This window comes from Anomaloglossus baeobatrachus, chromosome 9 (assembly GCF_048569485.1).
Source record: "Anomaloglossus baeobatrachus isolate aAnoBae1 chromosome 9, aAnoBae1.hap1, whole genome shotgun sequence".
NCBI lineage: Eukaryota > Metazoa > Chordata > Amphibia > Anura > Aromobatidae > Anomaloglossus > Anomaloglossus baeobatrachus.
In genome coordinates, this window is record NC_134361.1 from 109,075,487 (window position 1) to 109,094,535 (window position 19,049).

Here is a 19,049-nt window from a genome sequence, read left to right on the forward strand (position 1 = left end):
TCAATCACCAGATCTTAACCTAATTGAGCATGCATTTCACTTGCTCAAATCCAGACTTAAGACGGAAAGACCCAGAAACAAGCAAGACCTGAAGGCTGTGGCTGTAAAGGCCTGGCAAAGCATTAAGAAGGAGGAAACCCAGCGTTTGGTGATGTCCATGGGTTCCAGACTTAAGGCAGTGATTGCCTCCAAAGGATTCGCAACAAAATATTGAAAATAAAAATATTTTGTTTGGGTTTGGTTTATTTGTCCAATTACTTTTGACCTCCTAAAATGTGGAGTGTTTGTAAAGAAATGTGTACAATTCCTACAATTTCTATCAGATATTTTTGTTCAAACCTTCAAATTAAACGTTACAATCTGCACTTGAATTCTGTTGTAGAGATTTCATTTCAAATCCAATGTGGTGGCATGCAGAGCCCAACTCGCGAAAATTGTGTCACTGTCCAAATATTTCTGGACCTAACTGTATATAAGTCTAAATGTATGTTTTTGAAGATGTTTTAACATTTCATTAATACAAATTGTGTTTTTCTTCACTAAGCTGGGATACTTTCTGTAAGCTCCAATAGTTACTGTATACCCATTATTCAATATTCTAATAGTTCCTTTTTTAATAGCACCTTTAGAAATATATTTACTTGGTGATGTGTTCGATATATATATTCCACCCGCTGTACGTATTAATTAATCTTTATATTTTAACACTCGCGATCTAACGTGCTCCGACAGGGATCACGATGTTCCCTGCCGCCATCACCGACCCTGTGATCCGATCACAGGGCGCCAATCTGTTGGCATGGCAGCACGGAGTCAGATGATGACCCCTGATGCTGCCATAAAGTGTTTCTTGTGAATGCCAGCAGAGCGCCGCCACTCACAGAAGAGCAGCAGTTCTGATGATCAGAGCGATGCTTGCTCTGATCAGTAGAAGTGGTGGGACTGTGCAGTGATAACGTTCCCTAGGGGGACTTGAAAAATCTTAAAAGCCAAAATTGCCATACAAACAGTTTATTCTGCTGTGTAGAAAACTGACGCATTTTGAAAGAGTGCCTAAGTAATGATAAGGCTTTTAAGATTTTTCAAGAAAATGAAGTTTTTACTTATGGAGAAGTTTTCGCTGGACAACTTTTTTTGACCTGTGTTCCTATTATTCTATGTGCCCATGGGACTCTTTAGTTGCGGATTTTGCCGCGGAAAACCTGCGGATTTATTTGGATTTTCTAGATAAATCCACAGGTTTTAGCAAGTACAGACACTCCCCATGTAATCCTAAGGGACATGGGGAGTGCTGTGTCCATGCTGCGGTATGTGCGGCTGCGGAATATGCTGCGGATGTCCCGCAGCCGCATGTAACTGCATGTCAATTTTTCCTGCCGAAATACCTGCGGAATTCCCGGCTCTCCACTATGGAGATAGAGGCCCAGACTTCCGCAGGTAAGCCGCACGAATGCCCACAGGTTTACCGCAGCTATTTCGCTGGAATCCCGCAGCTATTTATAACTGCGGATTCCGGGGAGCAGCTGTGGGAAACCTGCGGATGTACCTGCGTATATATCCGCGGGTACAGAGTCCCGTGGACACATAGCCTTACAGTCTATAGGGTAGTTCACATGTCCGTGTGTTTTTGAGGACCGATTGGTCTGTAGAAAATTACTGAGTAAGTCACAGATCAATCTTTTCAATGCAAGTCTAAGGGGTCATTAAAAAAATCGGACAGCACTCAGTTACCTTCTATGTGATGTCCGTCTTTCAAGGACTGTTTGATAGTAGAAAAAGGAGAAACTTAAGTCAGTTTATTTCTTTTCATATGAGAAAAAACTTCTGAAACACTGGTAAAAACTGACTGAAAACCACTGCTGAAACGTGGACCATTTTTGGAGTATGAGAAAAATCTCTGACGTCTGAATGAGCATTTGGGGATTAATACAGAGGTTCCCTTGGTATTAATGTTGGGAATTACTTTCTTATTTACGGACTTATTACTGTAATATTTAACATATTAAATACCAGTTTATCAAATACATTCCTTTGATAATAATTGCCGTTGTTGGGGTCACTGTAGAACTTGGCCAAATGAGCCCAGCTGATATTTCAATGCCCTCAAATATATTTTGTTTGCATTATTCGGATATTATTTGTCAATTATGGGTTAATAGATTACTCAAAACTTTAAAAGGATTTGTGCTGCCCAAAGACGGACAGCATGAATCAAAGCCGATTGCAGGTATGCCTCTCTCTGAAAAGCTTGGTGAAGATCATAGGAAGAGATTGGACTAGTCCGGATCATCTATAGGAGACACCTGTCAATCTACTGGAGCAGGGCGGGGAGCATTTGGCCAGGAGCTGCAGCAGACTAGTCATTTCTACCTCTATGGACCTGGCCAGCTTTTCAGAGAAAGACATAACTGCAATTGTGCAGCCAGGTTCCGATTTATGCTGTCCATGGTTTGGACAACATGAATCTAGTTACATAAAAATAAACTGATTGTTAACACTGATTTGGTGTTTATGTCATATTCTCAGCAATATACAATAGGGCATATTTTCTAAGCCAATTTGCACCAAACAAAAACTAGTGTACACATGACTTGTGCCTGGTTTTTGGGCTTTAAACTTTTCTTGAGCCTCACCAAACAGGAGGGAATGGCTTAGAGGGAAGCCTTCTCTCCTAAACACATAGGGCATAACTTATAATGGGCCTCATTGCATTATAATTGTGGCAAAAACAATTCTAACGTAAGCCAACCAAGTGGTGGAACAGAGTTACAGTTTAAGGAGGCGCAAAATGTGTCATCCTGAATTAGCCACTGTCATACATTTGTCAGCTTTTGTGTAATTTTAGGTTGCCTAATTTCAGACCCTATTAGTAAATCTGCGCCAATGTTTGATGAAATATTGAAGCTCTTCATTCCGTCACTATTGCAGGTGAGGCAGGGATTATCGTCGCGGGAATCATCGGGGCCGTGCTACTGGCAGCCATTATTTTTGGAGTCATTTGGTTCCTTATTGCAAAAAAGAAGAAGGAAAAGAAGCAATCAAAGATCAGCGAACTTCAGTAAGATTCTGTTATCATCTATAATAGGATTTACAATGCTTTATTTTATGACAACTTGGTAGTGGTGTGGATGTAAGGGTAGGTGCACATGATCAGGACATGCTTTATAATAGAGATTAAAAGCAGGATCTATATAAATTACACATGATATACAGCAGTGTGTGTACATGTATATAAACCCTGCAGGGACAGTCATGTCTGCAGGAGTCGCATGCACAGGAATAGAAATGTGGAGGCCCACCCACACATACGAGGTAAGCCCCACCCGTCAGTTTCTACAGCCCAAAACCGCAGGACATTTTGAAGTGGCATTGAAGTAAACAATGCGATAACTAGAGTTAGATGGGCCCCCACCTGCATGTTCTTCAGATTTATGGGCCCTTGTAGCGTTCTAGATCCTATGAAGATATACGTGTTCACCCCCTCATGTAATAATGGCCCCCATCCTGTTATAATGTCCCCGATCTTGGCCCTGTCCTAAAATAATGTCTTCTATCCTGGGTCCCTTCCTGGTATAAAGTCCCCTATCCTGGTCTCTTTCCTGGTATAATGTCCCCTATCCTGGGCTCATTCCTGTTATAATGGTATAATGTCCCCCATCCTGGTATAATGTGCCCTATCCTGAGCCCCTTCCTGGTATAATGGTATAATGTCCCCCATCCTGGTATAATGTCCCTTATCCTAAGCCCCTTCCTGGTATAATGTCTCCTATGCTGGGCTACTTCCTGGTATAATGTCCCCTATTCTATTATAATGTCCCCTATCCTGGTATAATGTCATCTAATTTGACATACATTCAGGTATATTGTCAATGTCAACCATTCTAGGCCTCTTGCACTAATAATATTTTTGTTTGCGGCTCTTCTTCACAAATGTAAAAAAAAAAAAAAAAAATATTATTATTTTCACCTTTCTCCACTCCCATGATGCACATCGTCTTCTTCTATAGCCAGCGCAGAAGTGAAATGACTTCAGCGTGCAAGCAACGGGCATCACTGACTAGCATGCCAATGACTGCTGATAAGCCACCTGCATTTATTACAGTGCAGGGACCCAGCGGGTCTCTTTGCCACAATACATTTCAGCTGGATGTGCATGCTCAGACGCACATCCATCTGAAATAGCCGCTGTCGTCAGTGAGCCCCCTTCATTTGAACCCTCTGTGACTGCAAACATTACACCCCTGGTAGAAAGCCAGGAGATTCTCAGCCAGAGATCATGTAACTAGAAGAGCGGCTCAGGATACAGAAGGATTTCCAAAAAGAAGGTATTTAGTAAAGTTCTTACTGTGTCAATTATGTCACATGAAAGGCAATTGCAAAGTAGCGGCCAATCGTTTTAATGCAGTCCAGTATGAAGGCAACATGTCCGCAGAAGGAGCTGAACAGAATAGTAGAACAATTATGTTGTTTCATACAGCACACAGTGCTGAATTATGCATCAGTGTGGATCTCCTGTATACTGGAGCTATATACATACAGCATGATGTCTGTGTGTATATAGCTCCAGTATACAGGAGATCCACACTGATGCATAAATTAGGCAAGTGAGACTTCATCTTAGCAAAGGTGTAATAATGAACTTATTAAAGCACCACTCCAGTGTTTTTTTTTTTTTTGTTTCTATCAGTGTTGGAGTAGTGCTTTAAATTTAAGTCCCCTGCCCACTGTCTTAGGCTTTTTTCACATGTCCATGAAAATCACGCACGTTTTTCACGAACGTGTCAAAGGTGCATATTTCCCCCCGTGTGCCGTGATTATGGCACACGTGTGTTCTCCATGTGATATCCGTGATAACACATGGAGAAGGGAAACTTTCTGCTCCCCTGTCCCGGTCGCTGCTGTCCGTGGTGCTGATCTTCGGTCTCTGGTCCTGCCGACTCCCCGCTGCTGCTGCTTCCGACCCGCAGTGGAGTGAATATGCAAAGAACATAATGAGTGGGGGTCGGAAGCGAGTGCCAGCAGCGTCAGAGACAGCAGGGCTGGAGAAGGAGAGTAGTGAAATTCTTTTTATTTCACAGCCACGTCTGTTTTTCCCGGTACATGTCACACTGATCACATCCGTGCAGTCCGTGTGCGGTCCGTGTGACACCCGTGATGCCGGAGAAAAACGGCCATGTCTACTTGTGGAGCACACGGACACACGGTCCATGGCAAAACACGCACGTGAGCGCAGACCCATTGATTTTAATGGGTCTACATGTGCCCGTGTCTCCAGCATGTGAGGAAACAGACCATACAGGTACCAGAGACACGGATGTTTGAAGGCGGCCTAATACTAACCCTCCAGCTTCTGCACCGCTCTGGTCAAGTGGCGCCATCTTGTACCCGTAACTTCTGACTGGCCAGAAGTCAGAAGTTATGTCACAAGCTCCCAATACAACTGTATGAAAGTCAGAATAAGATGAGAACGAGGCTCTCATAGACTTTTATTGAGTTGTAACCTCCAGCATGCTGCATGAATTACTGGAGCTGCCGGCAGATCACAAATTGCAGGAGACAGACATGAGTGACAGTTAAGGCTGCTTTACACCAGGCAATCTATCGTGCGATAGATCGTCGGGGTCACGGTTTTTGTGATGCACATCCGGCATCGCTGGCGATGCCGGCCTGTGTGACACCTCCTAGCGACGCAGTATCGCTCACAAATCGTGAGTCGGGTACTGCTTGTTAGGTTCCATAATATCGTTTACTTTAGTTGACCATCGTTTCCGTGGTAGCACACGTCGCTCCGTGTGACACCACGGGAACGATGAGCAGCTCACCTGCCTCCCGCGGCCGCCGCCGTCTCTATGTGGAAGGAAGGAGGTGGGCGGGATGTTTACGTCCCGCTCATCTCAGCCCCTCCGCTTCTATTGGCCGGCGCCCGTGTGACGTCGCTGTGACGCCGAACATCCCTCCCACTCCAGGAAGTGGATGTTCGCCGCCCACAGCGAGGTCGCACGAGAGGTAAGTATGTGTGACGGGGTTTACTAACTTTGTGCGACACGGGCAGCGATTTGCCCGTGACGCAAAAAGGACGGGGGCGGGTACGATCGATTGTGAAATCGCACAATCGGTCGTACCGTGTAAAGCAGGCTTTAGAGTTGAGCGAGTACCTAGGTATTTGTACTCACTATTCTCATAACGAGTACTGTCTAATACTCGCATATTCATTCCGAATAACATGTGCAATGCAAGTCAATGGGGAAAACCTCACAAAGTAACAAGTAACTTGAATGCCGCACTATTCGCTACTCACACGAATAGTATGGCATTCGGGTTACTCGTTACATTGCAAGATTCCCCATTTACTTACATTGCACATGCTATTCGGAACGAATATGCGAGTATTAGACAGTACTCGTTATGAGTATAGTGAGTACAAATAGTTAGGTACTCGCTCAACTCTAGTGACGGTGGAAAAAGAAGACGGAAGCAGGTGAGTATAAGATAGAGGGCAGAGGACTTAAGCGGGCTTTACACGAGGCGATAGATTGTGCGATATGTCGTCGGGGTCACGGTTTTCGTGACGCACATCCGGCATACCGCACGACGTGGTCTCGTGTGACACCTCCTAGCAACGCAGTAACGCTCACAAATCGTGAGTCGTGTACTCGTCGCTAGGTTTCATAAAATTGTTTAATTAAAATGGCGGAGGTTGTTCATCGTTGACGTGGCATCACACGTTGCTCCGTGTGACACCACGGGAACGATGAACAGCAGCTTTACCTGCCTCCCGCATCACCCGACGGCTTAATGGAAGGAAGGAGGTGGGCGGGATGTTTACATCACGCTCATCTCCGCCCCTCCGCTTCTATTGGCCGCCTGCCGTGTGACGTCGCTGTGACGCCGAACGTCCCACCCACTCCAGGAAGTGGACGTTTGTCGCCCACAGCGAGGTCGTCCGGAAAGTAAGTATTTGTGACGGGGGGTAAACGAGTTTGTGCGCCATGGGCAACTAATTGCCTGTGACGCAAAAACGACGGGGACGGGTACGATCGATTGTGCTATCGCACAATCTATCATCTCGTGTAAAGCAGGCTTTACACTTAAAGCACCACTCCAGCGGTAAAATTAAAAAAACAATGGAGTGGTGCTTTTAAAGATGACTAAAATTTGAAATGGCGGACAGTGAAGCCAGCTCTGATTGGGTGCAGATCCCGCATGATGTAACAACATCACATGAGACCCGAGAGAGCAAACGCTGACACTGTTGGAACGGAGCTGACACAGGAGGTATGTATGTGTCTTTATACAAGGGTTGTCCAAGTAGTGGACATAAAAAATTAAAGTGCTTTATTATGTCCAAAATCTAATCTGTCACACTTCACTCTCTTTCATCACCAGAACAATATCCGGTTCCGGAGGACAGCCTGCAGCAGAGGAGCCGGCCCGGCAGAACCTCATGGTCGCTGAGCCTCCAGAAACCAGAGAATATGAAGACATGCCTGAAAATGTGGCTGCTGCCAATAGAGAAGTGGAGGATCCCGCCGTGTAAAATGCTTTTTATACCTAAGATATAGATTTCTCTGCACATAAACAACCGTGAGATTGTAAGCCAAAGTACTGTAGTATATTAAAGAGGTTCCCACAAATCATATTATGGCCCTAATTCACATGACGTGGCAGCTGCCGACCATGGCTTCCAGATATTGAGTGATTGAAGAAATGGGTGCACATTTCCTCAGCTCTGCCTCCATAGAGCCTACAGGAGTTACAGAAACAGAGAAGCGGGGGGATCCATGGCTAGAGGAACACCTATCAGATGGTTATGACATGCCATGTGAATATATCATAAATGTCTTTTGTGGGAAAACCCATATCAATCTGCTAGAAAAGGGATATCTATTTTTATCTTTTTTATATATTTTGTTTTATATTATTGGCTTTTTCTATTGCTGTCATTAAGATTTGTAGGAAGGGTTTATGCAAAACAGCTGATTAAGAAACTGTTTAATTGCAATGTCACTAAGTATATACAGTGTATTCTAACTTTATTTCAATGTATAGCCATACAATGGGGATTTGTAAAAGTACAAGAAATGCGGGTAGTGGCACTGACAATGATGTATTGTACGCCCCCCAAAAGATAAATGTCAGGTGGGTGTAGTGCGGTTTCTGGTAATCTTAATAAATAGGCCACATATGTTCTTTGTAAGATACTCTGTATTGTCCACTCAATGTGTTTTACAGTGAAGAACAACGTGCTGGTGCCACATACACATTATAAAGCATATGCCTCCGATTTTCACTCTTCATTACATAAATTGCATTTCAAAGAGCAATGTCCTCTCTCAGGACTTACAATTATGCCCATAATCCATGTTTCATTTAATGCCTCGGAATGACTCCTACCTCTCCTCCATAAAGCTTATGTAGTAGTAATGCATTAACCCAAACAGTTCAAAAGAGGTTTTAGAATTACTCAGAATTCCCCATATCATGGCTGGGCCGCTTCTTAGAAGCGAAGATGCTCATATTGCCCAAAATATTTTAATTACGTATAATATAGGGGCAGATTTCAACTGTAAGTCACCTGAAAAAATGGCCAGGTAGTTTCTTTTTTAGCCGCTTCACAGCTTTCAAAGTTTTAAAGTGAATCTGTCAGCAGGTTTTTGCTATGTAATGGTGTAAGGATTAAAATACAGTTTTCAGCAATGCCTCTTATTAACCTGCCTGTTTGCTTGCAATATTTGTTGCTCAGATTACATCAGCTACAGCAGCCTGGTGCCTGGTAGTCAGACACGCCCATTCTTCTGACAAGTAGCTCACTGTGTATAGACATTGTGCATACAGAGCCTTGTGTGTGTGGAGTTAGTGTTCTAAGTTCTGCTAAATGCTAAATCTAAAAACTCTGTCAGAACGGCTGTACTCAGTAATCTAAGTGATACATTCTTGGATTCAGGATCTCTTTGCTTACATCATGCTGCTCTCAGATGACAAAGTCAAAACCTTCTGACAATTTCCCTTTAAGTGATTAAAAGAAATTACAAAAGACATAATGTGCACAAGTCGTTTTCACATTGCTGTGCATATCTCCATTATTGTCAATGTCTAGTGAGTGCATTTTGCGGTGGGCTTCTGGTGAAAAACTCCTGAAGAAGACATCACATGCACGTACCCGTACAGGCAACACTTCCAGTTTTAATTTTCCCTCAATCGCTGCCAGTATTTCTATAATCTGCCTTCATATGAAACATATTTCCTATCCAACCTTCGGATGTCCCCTAATGTTATTACAACAATACATTTTGCACTCAAATTGTAGCAATTAGTTGAATAAGGGGATAATCCATGTGAAGGATTTGATGATGGGAAAAGAATTGAACTCCTTTGAGAATATTCCCAATTTCTATAACCTCCCTTCTAAGGACTTTTATAAATATGTTCAAATAAGACCCTATCTGCCGATATTATCCCTACACCTCATCACATTACACTTCTTCCAATATAGGTGACTATTTGTATCTATGTGACCCAGCGGTAGCCGCCTTTCATTAGGATTAGAGGCATAACCCAGAACTAACTATACATTCCCATAATCTAAAGTTAAGATATCCAGTATTGCAAAAAAATAAATAAAATGGAAAATCACAAAATTACCCAGTATAATAGAAATACCCCAGAAAACAATACAACTGCACCATGTACATGGGCTGTAGAGGTTGCACACCACTGGAGAACTCCTTTTGAATGCCCCCAGTGCACTGAATAAAATAAGAGGAAAACAACATTCTATGTGCGCACTTTGCTTTTTTTCATGCGTTTCAGCAGCGTTTTGAGCTGCAGCGTTTTAATGCAAAATTGCATGCGTTTTGATTTCCAGGCAAAGTCTATGGAAAATAGGGCTTTCTCGTGCGCACGACGCATTTACAAACGCTGCATTATAGTTGCGGAAAAATTGTCAAAATCCCTGCGTTTGAAGAAGCAACATGTCAATTGTTTTTGCCATTTTGGCAGCGTTTTAATAACATTGACGTCAATGAGAAATGTCTAAACGCAAATTTTTCTAGAAAGATTGCGTTTCACTTGCTTTTTAGTAGTGATCTGCATGTGTTTTTGACATACAAAAACGCAGGTCTTTCGGTCTCTCTCTCTCTGTCCATGTCAGTCTCTCCCTCTCCCCCCTCTCTCATACTTACCGATCCACGATCACTGGCGCGGCTCTGCATGGCGTTCACACTGTGGTGGCTTCTCCTCTTTTGAAAATGCCGGCCGCTCATGAATCCATCACGTATTCCCTGCTTTCCCCGCCCACTGGCGCCTATGATTGGTTGCAGTGAGATACGTCCCCACACTGAGTGACAGCTGTCTCACTGCAACCAATCACAGCCGCCGGTGGGCGTGTCTATATCGAGTAGTTAAAAAATATATAAATAATTTAAAAAAAACGATGTGCGGTCCTCCCCAATGGGATACCAGCCAGGGTAAAGCCACATGGCTGAAGGCTGGTATTCTCAGGATGGGGATCTCCACGTTATGGGGAGCCCCCTAGCCTAACAATTTCAGCCAGTAGCTGCCCGGAATTGCCGCATCCCGAATTGCCCTGGTGCGGTGGCAATCGGGGTAATAAGGAGTTAATGGCAGCAGCCCATAGCTGCTACTAAGTCCTAGGTTAATCATGTTAGGCGTCTCCCCGAGATACCTTCCATGATTAACCTGTAAGTTAAAGAAAATAAACAAACACATCCAAAAAATCCTTTATTTGTAATGAAAGACAAAAAACCCCCCTCTTTCACCAATTTATTAATCCCTCAAAAACAACTCCAGGTCTGACGTAATCCACGCAAGGTCCCACGACTCTTCCAGCTCTGCTACATTGGAAGCTGACAGGAGCGACAGTAGAACACCGCCGCTCCTGTGAGCTCCATGCAGCAGCTGAAGTGAGCCATGTGATCAGCTGTGCTGTCACTGAGGTTACTCGCGGCCACTGCTCTCAGGTGGAGGACTGCAGCTGTGGCCATGAGTAACCTGAGTGAAAGCACAGCTGATCGCGTGGCTCACTGCAGTCACACAGGGGATTTGCGATCACAGATAAGTCCTTCACGTGACCGCAAATCAAGCCGCGGCACACGCACAGAGCCGCACGATCACAATGAAGTCGGGTGAAGTTCATCCGAGTTCATTCTGATCGCGTAGCTCTGTCTCGCAGCCAGCCATGTTCTTTTTGACAGTGCGGTCCCACTCGGCTCTGCTGCCAGTCTATGGGGATGCTGCAGAGCCGAGTGGGACCGTACTGTGAAGACTGTGCGTTCTGGATGCTTTTCCCACTCTGTCTATGGCAGAGAAAGCATCCAGAACGCATGAATTCTCCAGGAAGTGGCGCACGTTGCGTTCTGTCGAATGCGTCTCGGAACAAAGCTTTTTCGGCTGCGTTCTGATACGCACAGGCAGTGACTTACACGCTGCGGAATTGAACGCAATGTGCGCACATAGCCCTACTGTGACAAACTACTACTGTCACCAGAAGCATCTAGTGACGAGGAAATTAATCAAACCGGAGGTCAAGAGCCAGTAGGTTACGTATGGAACACAGTAATGAAGCAAAGCCGAGGTCAGAGCACAAGCCGGAGGTCAGAGCCAGGAAGTCACATAAGGTATACTGGAGGGAAGTGGAGCCGAGGTCAGGGTACAAGCCGGAGGTCAGAAGCCAGGAAGTCACGTAAGGTACACTGGGGGGATGCAGTGCCAAGGTCAGGGTACAAGCCAAAGGTCAGAAGCCAGGAAGTCATGTAAGGTAAACTGGGGAAAAGCGGAGTCGAGGTCAGGGTACAAGCCGAAGATCAGGAGTTGGGGAACAACGTCAGAGTCAAGGACACAGGAGGAGAGGGATAACAACTGATCCGGGGAGGACAAGGTCAAAGCACAAATGGGAGCCAGAGCACTTACTACAGGCAGGAACTACTACTGGCGACATTCCGGTTGAGGTTGCTTCCTAGCAGAGCAATCACCAAAAAGAGGCGCCTAGAGAGAGGCCCCCCCCAACACCAGCGCAGGAAGCGACGATGAGAAACCACCCATCCACCGGCTTGGCAAGAGAACAAAGCACCATGGATCAGAACCATGACACTTCCTGGACCGGAGCCATGAACTGTGGCCTCCGGCAATCTTGTGATATGTAACATGAGCACTGCAGGCCATCAGTGGCCACTGATGGGCTGCAGCCTTCATAGGTCTGTCAGAGAAGACATCTCTGCTTACAGATCTGTGACGGCTGCAGCCCATCAGCAGCCACTGACTGCCTGCAGCACTCATATGTGTCACAAGGTTATTGGGGACACAGCACTCGGAGCGGAGGAGTGGTGCTGGTCTGGGAGGTAAAAAGTTTTTTCCCCATATTTTATTCAGCACACTGGAAGCATTCAAAAGGAGTTCTGCAGAAGACCACCCTTTTAAGCCCTTTAATAGTAAACGTTATTATATTATGGAACACAATTCCATCAGATATAATAAGCAAATATGTTGTTAAACTCATGTTTTTTGTTGTTTTTTTTCTTCTGCTAGTGAATGTATTGGTGTTGATTTTTTACCTAGTTTTACATTGATTGTAAACTGTATGGTGACATCTCTAATCATATGACATTTCATTTTATATGAAAAATTTCTCTTAAGACTTTTGTTATTTTCTTGTATTTACTTACATCGCATTATCTTTTCTGCACTCACCATTGAAAAAATAAATGTAAAAAATAAAATACATTTCCATGAAGTGAAATGAAATTGTGTTGAGATGCTACAACAATAGCAATTTGTGCTGTAATTTGGGTGATAAAAATACATACTTTTTTATATAAATTGTATAAAAACAGGAGTGTGCAGACGTTTAGATGTTTTTGTAATTCACTAGTTATCATAAGTGTGATTTCACCTATGCTTTATCTCTTATAATGGAAGCAATCAACAATGGCTTATATTCTTTATCTGCCACACAAGATTGTACGAATTATTGTAATTAAAATAAAAAATGGTTACATTTGTGTTTATTTTTGAACATTTTTTCCATGATGATTATGATCAGTGGACTTCTTGCCAGCCACAGAAACTATGTTCTGCCGGACACTGCAGCTACTCTGCCGGACACTGCAGCTCCTCTGCTCTGACACTGCAGCTACTCTGCTGGACACTGCAGCTCCTCTGCCGGACACTGCAGCTCCTCTGCCGGACACTGCAGCTCCTCTGCCGGACACTGCAGCTCCTCTGTTGGACACTGCAGCTCCTCTGCCGGACACTGCAGCTCCTCTGTTGGACACTGCAGCTCCTCTGTTGGACACTGCAGCTCCTCTGCTGGACACTGCAGCTCCTCTGCTGGACACTGCAGCTCCTCTGCTGGACACTGCAGCTCCTCTGCCGGCCACTGCAGCTACTCTGCCGGACACTGCAACTACTCTGCTCTGACACTGCAGCTACTCTGCTCTGACACTGCAGCTACTCTGCTCTGACACTGCAGCTACTCTGCTCTGACACTGCAGCTACTCTGCTCTGACACTGCAGCTACTCTGCTCTGACACTGCAGCTACTCTGCTGGACACTGCAGCTACTCTGCTGGACACTGCAGCTACTCTGCTGGACACTGCAGCTACTCTGCTGGACACTGCAGCTACTAAAAACTAGCGAAGCTCCAAGAATAAGTATCGAAGTATGAAAGTTCAACATCTGGAAAGGTTGTTTTTTAGCAGGTGTTGGGCATTGCAGGCTTTGATTGGGTCTGAATTTTTGTTACACGTGAATTTGTATGAATTTTTCCACAAAAAAACATTGGTCCCGATTCTTTAAGAGTGGCGTCTCATACTCCAGTCTTAATGAGAGCTGTGACAAATTAATTAAGAGGTGCACGCTACGTAAAGGAGCATTCCAGCGTTTTTTAATATTGCACCGCTGGACTGGTGCTTGAAATCTAAGCCTTCTGCCCCATGTCACATACTCACCTTCCAGCGGCTTCATCACCTATCACCCACACTCTGGTCAGTCATCGAGGTTTGTGACCTGCCACCAGCTGCAGTGTTTCATGGAACACACCGGAGGTCACAACACAAGTCTATGAGAGCCACGTTCTGGCTTTCATAGAGATTGGGAGGTTGTGACGTAACTTTTATCTTCTGGCCAGTGAGAAGTTACAGGCACAAGATGGCACACCATTGGTAAAAGATGAAGCCGACAGAATGTTAGTATAATACAGGGGGCAGGGGGGTCAGATTTAAAGCGCCACAACAGTGCTGAATAAAAAACAAACCACTAAAGTGGTGTTTTACTTAATTTTCCACATTTTATCAGTGGCGTCTGCCTCACCAGATCCACAGGATAGGTGAAAACGTGCTGCTTGTTTGGACCCGCACGGATCAAGAGAATGGGGAACCTTTTATCTCTGGTAAGAATGGAATGGCAGTGTGCTTGTGGTCCATTCATTCACTATGGGGCTGCTCAGCGCTGGACTTTTTCCTGCAGCCCCACAAACAATGAATGGAAGGAGGGTCAGTCTTCTGACTTGTCAATCTATCTTTTAATAGGAATTAAAGTTCCCTGATCTACAGATCTGTGCTGATCTCCGCAGGGATAACATGTTTGAACTGAACAACCCATTTAAAGAAACCTGCTGAGTATGGAGTCTTCCAAGCAATGCTCTGTGTTACGCCCCTGAACTAGTCAGGGTGTCACAGGGTACTGCACCCTCTTTTATCTGCTGGTGCAGGACTCAAACCCCATGGTTCTGGGATCCTGACTTTTGGTGTTGCTCCATCAGCATTCAAATCCTAACCACACCTCACACCATACCCTGTCAGGCACACCAGTGGGTGGTCTACCTGGAATAAGGCCACCCACCTAGGGGTCAGGCAGACTGGTGGGAGGGGTAGAGTCAGAGCAGTAGTAGCCCTCAGAGAGTGAGGAGCTAGGGGAGTTGGAGCTCTCTCGGAGACGTTGGCTAGGTCGCAGACGGTGGTCTGGGACCGGAGGAGTTGGAGACCCGGTCGCAGGGTATTAGAGTAAAGAGCCAGGCTTTGTTTTGGAGAACAACAGTTGGCACCGGAGTACCTAGTAACCGAACCGGTACTGAGCACGGCGGGGTACTGGACCCTAGATCAGGGAGTAGCTTCAAGCAACCTGATAATTAATCTGCGGAGTATAGTATTTCTATGAACTGTCCCCAAGAGCTCAGGGATCGAAGGCATCAACACAACGAGGGGGATAGGGCTTTCCAACCCATGCAGCCCACTGAGATCCCAAGTGTCAGCCATCGAGAGCACAGCTTCCATACCTAATCGTGGGGAACGGAACCCTGAAAGCTTCAGGCCGAGGGGCCACACAGAATATCTAACACTAGTGCATGGAGGCATGGTACCGACCACCCGCAACACCAAAGGGAGCGGACTCCCGGATGAGCTCCCCCCAGAGAGGCAGCGGCACCCAGAGACTTGGTTTATCTTTGTGTCAAAGACTGCTTTGCGGTCGCATCACTACCAACACTGCCTGAGTGAGTACGTGGTCCTCCCCTGCTTCCAACCAGTGCTGCACTCCCCTGCACCTCCACCATCCAGAGTCCCGGGGCCTTCCCTACCCGTGGAGGGAACGTCATCTGGCTGCCCTACTCCATCTTCCCCGGGTACTCCCATTGGCAGTGGCGGTACTCGACTTACTGCGAACCACAGGTGGCGTCACAAACTCTTAAGGGTACTTTACACACTGCGATATCAGTACCGATATCGCTAGCGATTGCACCCGCCCCCAACGGTTGTGCGTCACGGGCAAATCGCTGTCCGTGGCGCACAACATCGCCAACACCCGTCACACAGACTTACCTTCCTTGCGACGTCGCTCTGGCTAGCGATCCGCCTCCTTTCTTAGGGGGCGGTTCGTGGGGCGTCACAGCGACGTCACACGGCAGCCGTCCAATAGCAGAGGAGGGGCGGAGATGAGTGGTCGGAACATGCCGCCCACCTTCTTCCTTCCTCATTGCCGGTGGACGGAGGTAAGGAGATGTTCGTCGCTCCTGCGGTGTCATACATAGCGATGTATGGTGCCGCAGGAATGACGAACAACATCGCTACTTACCAGACAAAGATTTTTGGTAAATGAACGACCTCTCATATACCAATGAATTTTGTCTCTTTTGCGATCGTTTAAGGTCGCTCCAGCCTGTCACCCGCTGCGATATCGCTAACGATGCCGGATGTGCGTCACAAACACCGTGACACCGACGATATATCGTTAGCGATGTCGCAGCGTGTAAATGGCCCTTTATCCCCTGTAAATACCCATTTTTCATTTGAAGTAGCCGTGAGCCCCCGGGTCCGGAGACCCTCAAGCCACAGCAGCAACCCCTGGATCCGAGCAGTTCGACCGCTGCAGGGGCAGCACACTCTGTAAAATGGCACAAGGCGGTAGTCGTGGGCAAGGGACTGACACGGGATACAGCAGCACGGCACGCCACATGGAATGACTCGTCCTGCCTGAATGTGCAAACTTGTGTCATGTGGGCTGTACATCCCTGCAGGCCACATACTGCTGCTTACATCCAGGACTAGATGATGACTCACTCACAAGGAGACCAACTGTTGTTTTCATACAACACTTCACTCAACAGTTCATTCTTTGCAACAACTTCACACTCAGATAACAGGCACATTATAGTTTTGTAGGGCATGTTCAGACACAGTCTTAAGGGGGCTTTACATGCAACGACATCGCTAACAAGATGTCGTTAGGGTCACGGAATTCGTGACGCACATCCGGCCTCATTAGCGACGTCGTTGCGTATAACACATACGAGCGACCGCTAACAATGTAAACTACTCACCAAATCGTTGATTGTTGACACGTTCATTTCCCAAATATCGTTCCTTGTTCTGGACGCAGGTTGTTCGTCGTTCCCAAGGCAGAACACATCGCTACGTGTGACACCACAGAAACGACGAACACTGTACCAGCATCCTCCGGCAACGAAATGGGCGTGACTTTCCTGTGTCTGACTTTCATGCTCTCCGCCCTCCGCTTCAATTGGACGGCTGCCGTGTGACGTCGCTGTGACGCCGCACGAACCGCCCCCTTAGAAAAGAGGCAGTTCGCCGGCCACAGCGATGTCGTTAGGCAGGTAAGTACATGTGACGGGTACTAGCGATATTGTGCGCCACGGGCAGCGATTTGCCCATGACGCACAAACGACGGGGGCGTGTGCTTTCACGAGCGACATCGCTAGCAATGTCGCTGCGTGTAAAGCAGCCTTAAGTTTCCACTGGTTTGCTTCCGAGCTATCTGGTCCTGTGAGTTCCAGCACAACCCAGTGCAATGTTACACACACAGACACAGACACACACAGACACACACACACACACACACACACACACACATACACACACACATACACACACACATACACACACATACACACACACACACACACACACACACACATACACACACACATACACACACACATACACACACACAGACTGTGACTGTCACTTTACCTTTCAGGAGTCCAACATCCAGTCTCCTCAAGGGTCCCATCATAACCAGAGTAAAGCTTTGCACTCCTGGTCATTTAGGGAAAAACCTCTTGGGTAGTCGTCTAGGTTCACTCGTCAGTTAAGGATAACCCGGTACCTTGACAGTTAAGGGGATCAGCCACTAGAGTCCTGTCTTCTATCTCCTATTGTCTGGGGTCAGTCCAATTTGGGATCACTCTCTCATTTCAACGCTGTTCACATTACATGTCTATGTTAACACTCAAGGTTCTCACTATCTCAATTTCTGTCTCTTCTCCATTTCCTTTTGTTATCACAAACCACCCAGTTTATGAGACCTTCACAACCAAGTGACTTTACGTCCATCACGTTTGCTCACTAGATCTTCACTCACTCCTCCAGAAGGAACTGATACTTTCCCTTTCTCTTGACACCTCCCATGGTGGACTATGGTGGGCCATGGTGGGCTTGTTTCAAAATTACTTGTTACTGACATTACAGTCCAGCAACTTCCTAATCAATTACTATGGACTATACCTTACATCAGTGGTCCCCAACCTTTCTAACCTTGAGAGCTAAATTCAGCTCTATGAGAGAGTCGCGATCTACATTCAGCTCTGAGAGATCCCAAGCAACATTCAGCTCCTTCCGTGCTATCAATAGAAATGTGGCGCCCATAGGCTTCAGGCGCCACAGGGTAATACACCACTTTTATGGGGTACAACTGGAGTTAGTCTTTCTCTCTCTTTGTGGGCCCGTGGTTTGGAGCAGGAGGCTCGGCCCGGGTTCCGGATAGCAACTGAGGGACACTTCACTAAAAGACTTTCATGGGCACCGGCGGTGACCGCCAATTATCCGGGATCAGCTGGAGCCCATTGTGGCAGAGATCGGTACTCTAGGGCAGCGCCTGAACTACTTGTGAGTAAAAGACCTGGAACCACCCCCGTCCTCCTCCATCATCCTCCCCAGGGTAATCCCGCTCCGCCTGTAGGAAGTGACACCATCCTGGCTGCGACCTTCACCATCAGCCCCGGAGAGCAGCACCCGCAGTGGCGGCCTATCCCTGGCCGCATACCACAGGTGGCGTCACGATCTAATAGACATTTCTAACTGTCACTACCACCCCAGTCCTCCATCCTGCCTCCCGTACACCGCTTTCCTCCCCACCAGGGGTGTAACAACCACAATCGCAGAGGTCACCACTGCGACCGGGCCCGGTGTGCAGGGGGCCTGCTGGCCCCAGCCCTGATCCAGATAGATGTGTGTCGAAGGCTGCAAGTGACACTGACACACGCTGGTCAGTGCTGGCATGCCAGCGTTGCAGGAGGACGCCAGGGGAGCGCAGGGTAGGTGAGCACCATGGCCACCAGTTGCACAGGGTCCCTTCCAGCAGACAGCAGATGGGGCCCCGCAGGGAGCAGCAGATCACTGTCATTTGTTGCTCCTGCGGTGCACAGGCTCCAGCACAGGGCGCCCTCCCCTCCTGTGTGCGCTGTGCCCTGTCTGCTCCCGTCTTCACCACACAGAGAGGGGGGAGGGGCGCCTGCACTGCTG

The 19,049-nt window shown here is 46.7% G+C and overlaps 1 protein-coding gene across 1 annotated transcript in view; it reads left to right on the forward strand.

The window, feature by feature from the left end:
- The window catches only part of VSIG1 (V-set and immunoglobulin domain containing 1), a 92,120-nt gene extending 79,107 nt beyond the window's left edge, over positions 1-13,013 (forward strand). Inside the window, exons 6-7 of the mRNA XM_075323926.1 lie at positions 2,929-3,058; positions 7,387-13,013. Coding sequence (XP_075180041.1) covers positions 2,929-3,058; positions 7,387-7,537 — 281 coding nt within the window. The 3' untranslated portion in view covers positions 7,538-13,013. The remainder of the gene's footprint in view (positions 1-2,928; positions 3,059-7,386) is intronic.
- Positions 13,014-19,049: the final 6,036 nt, after the last annotated feature.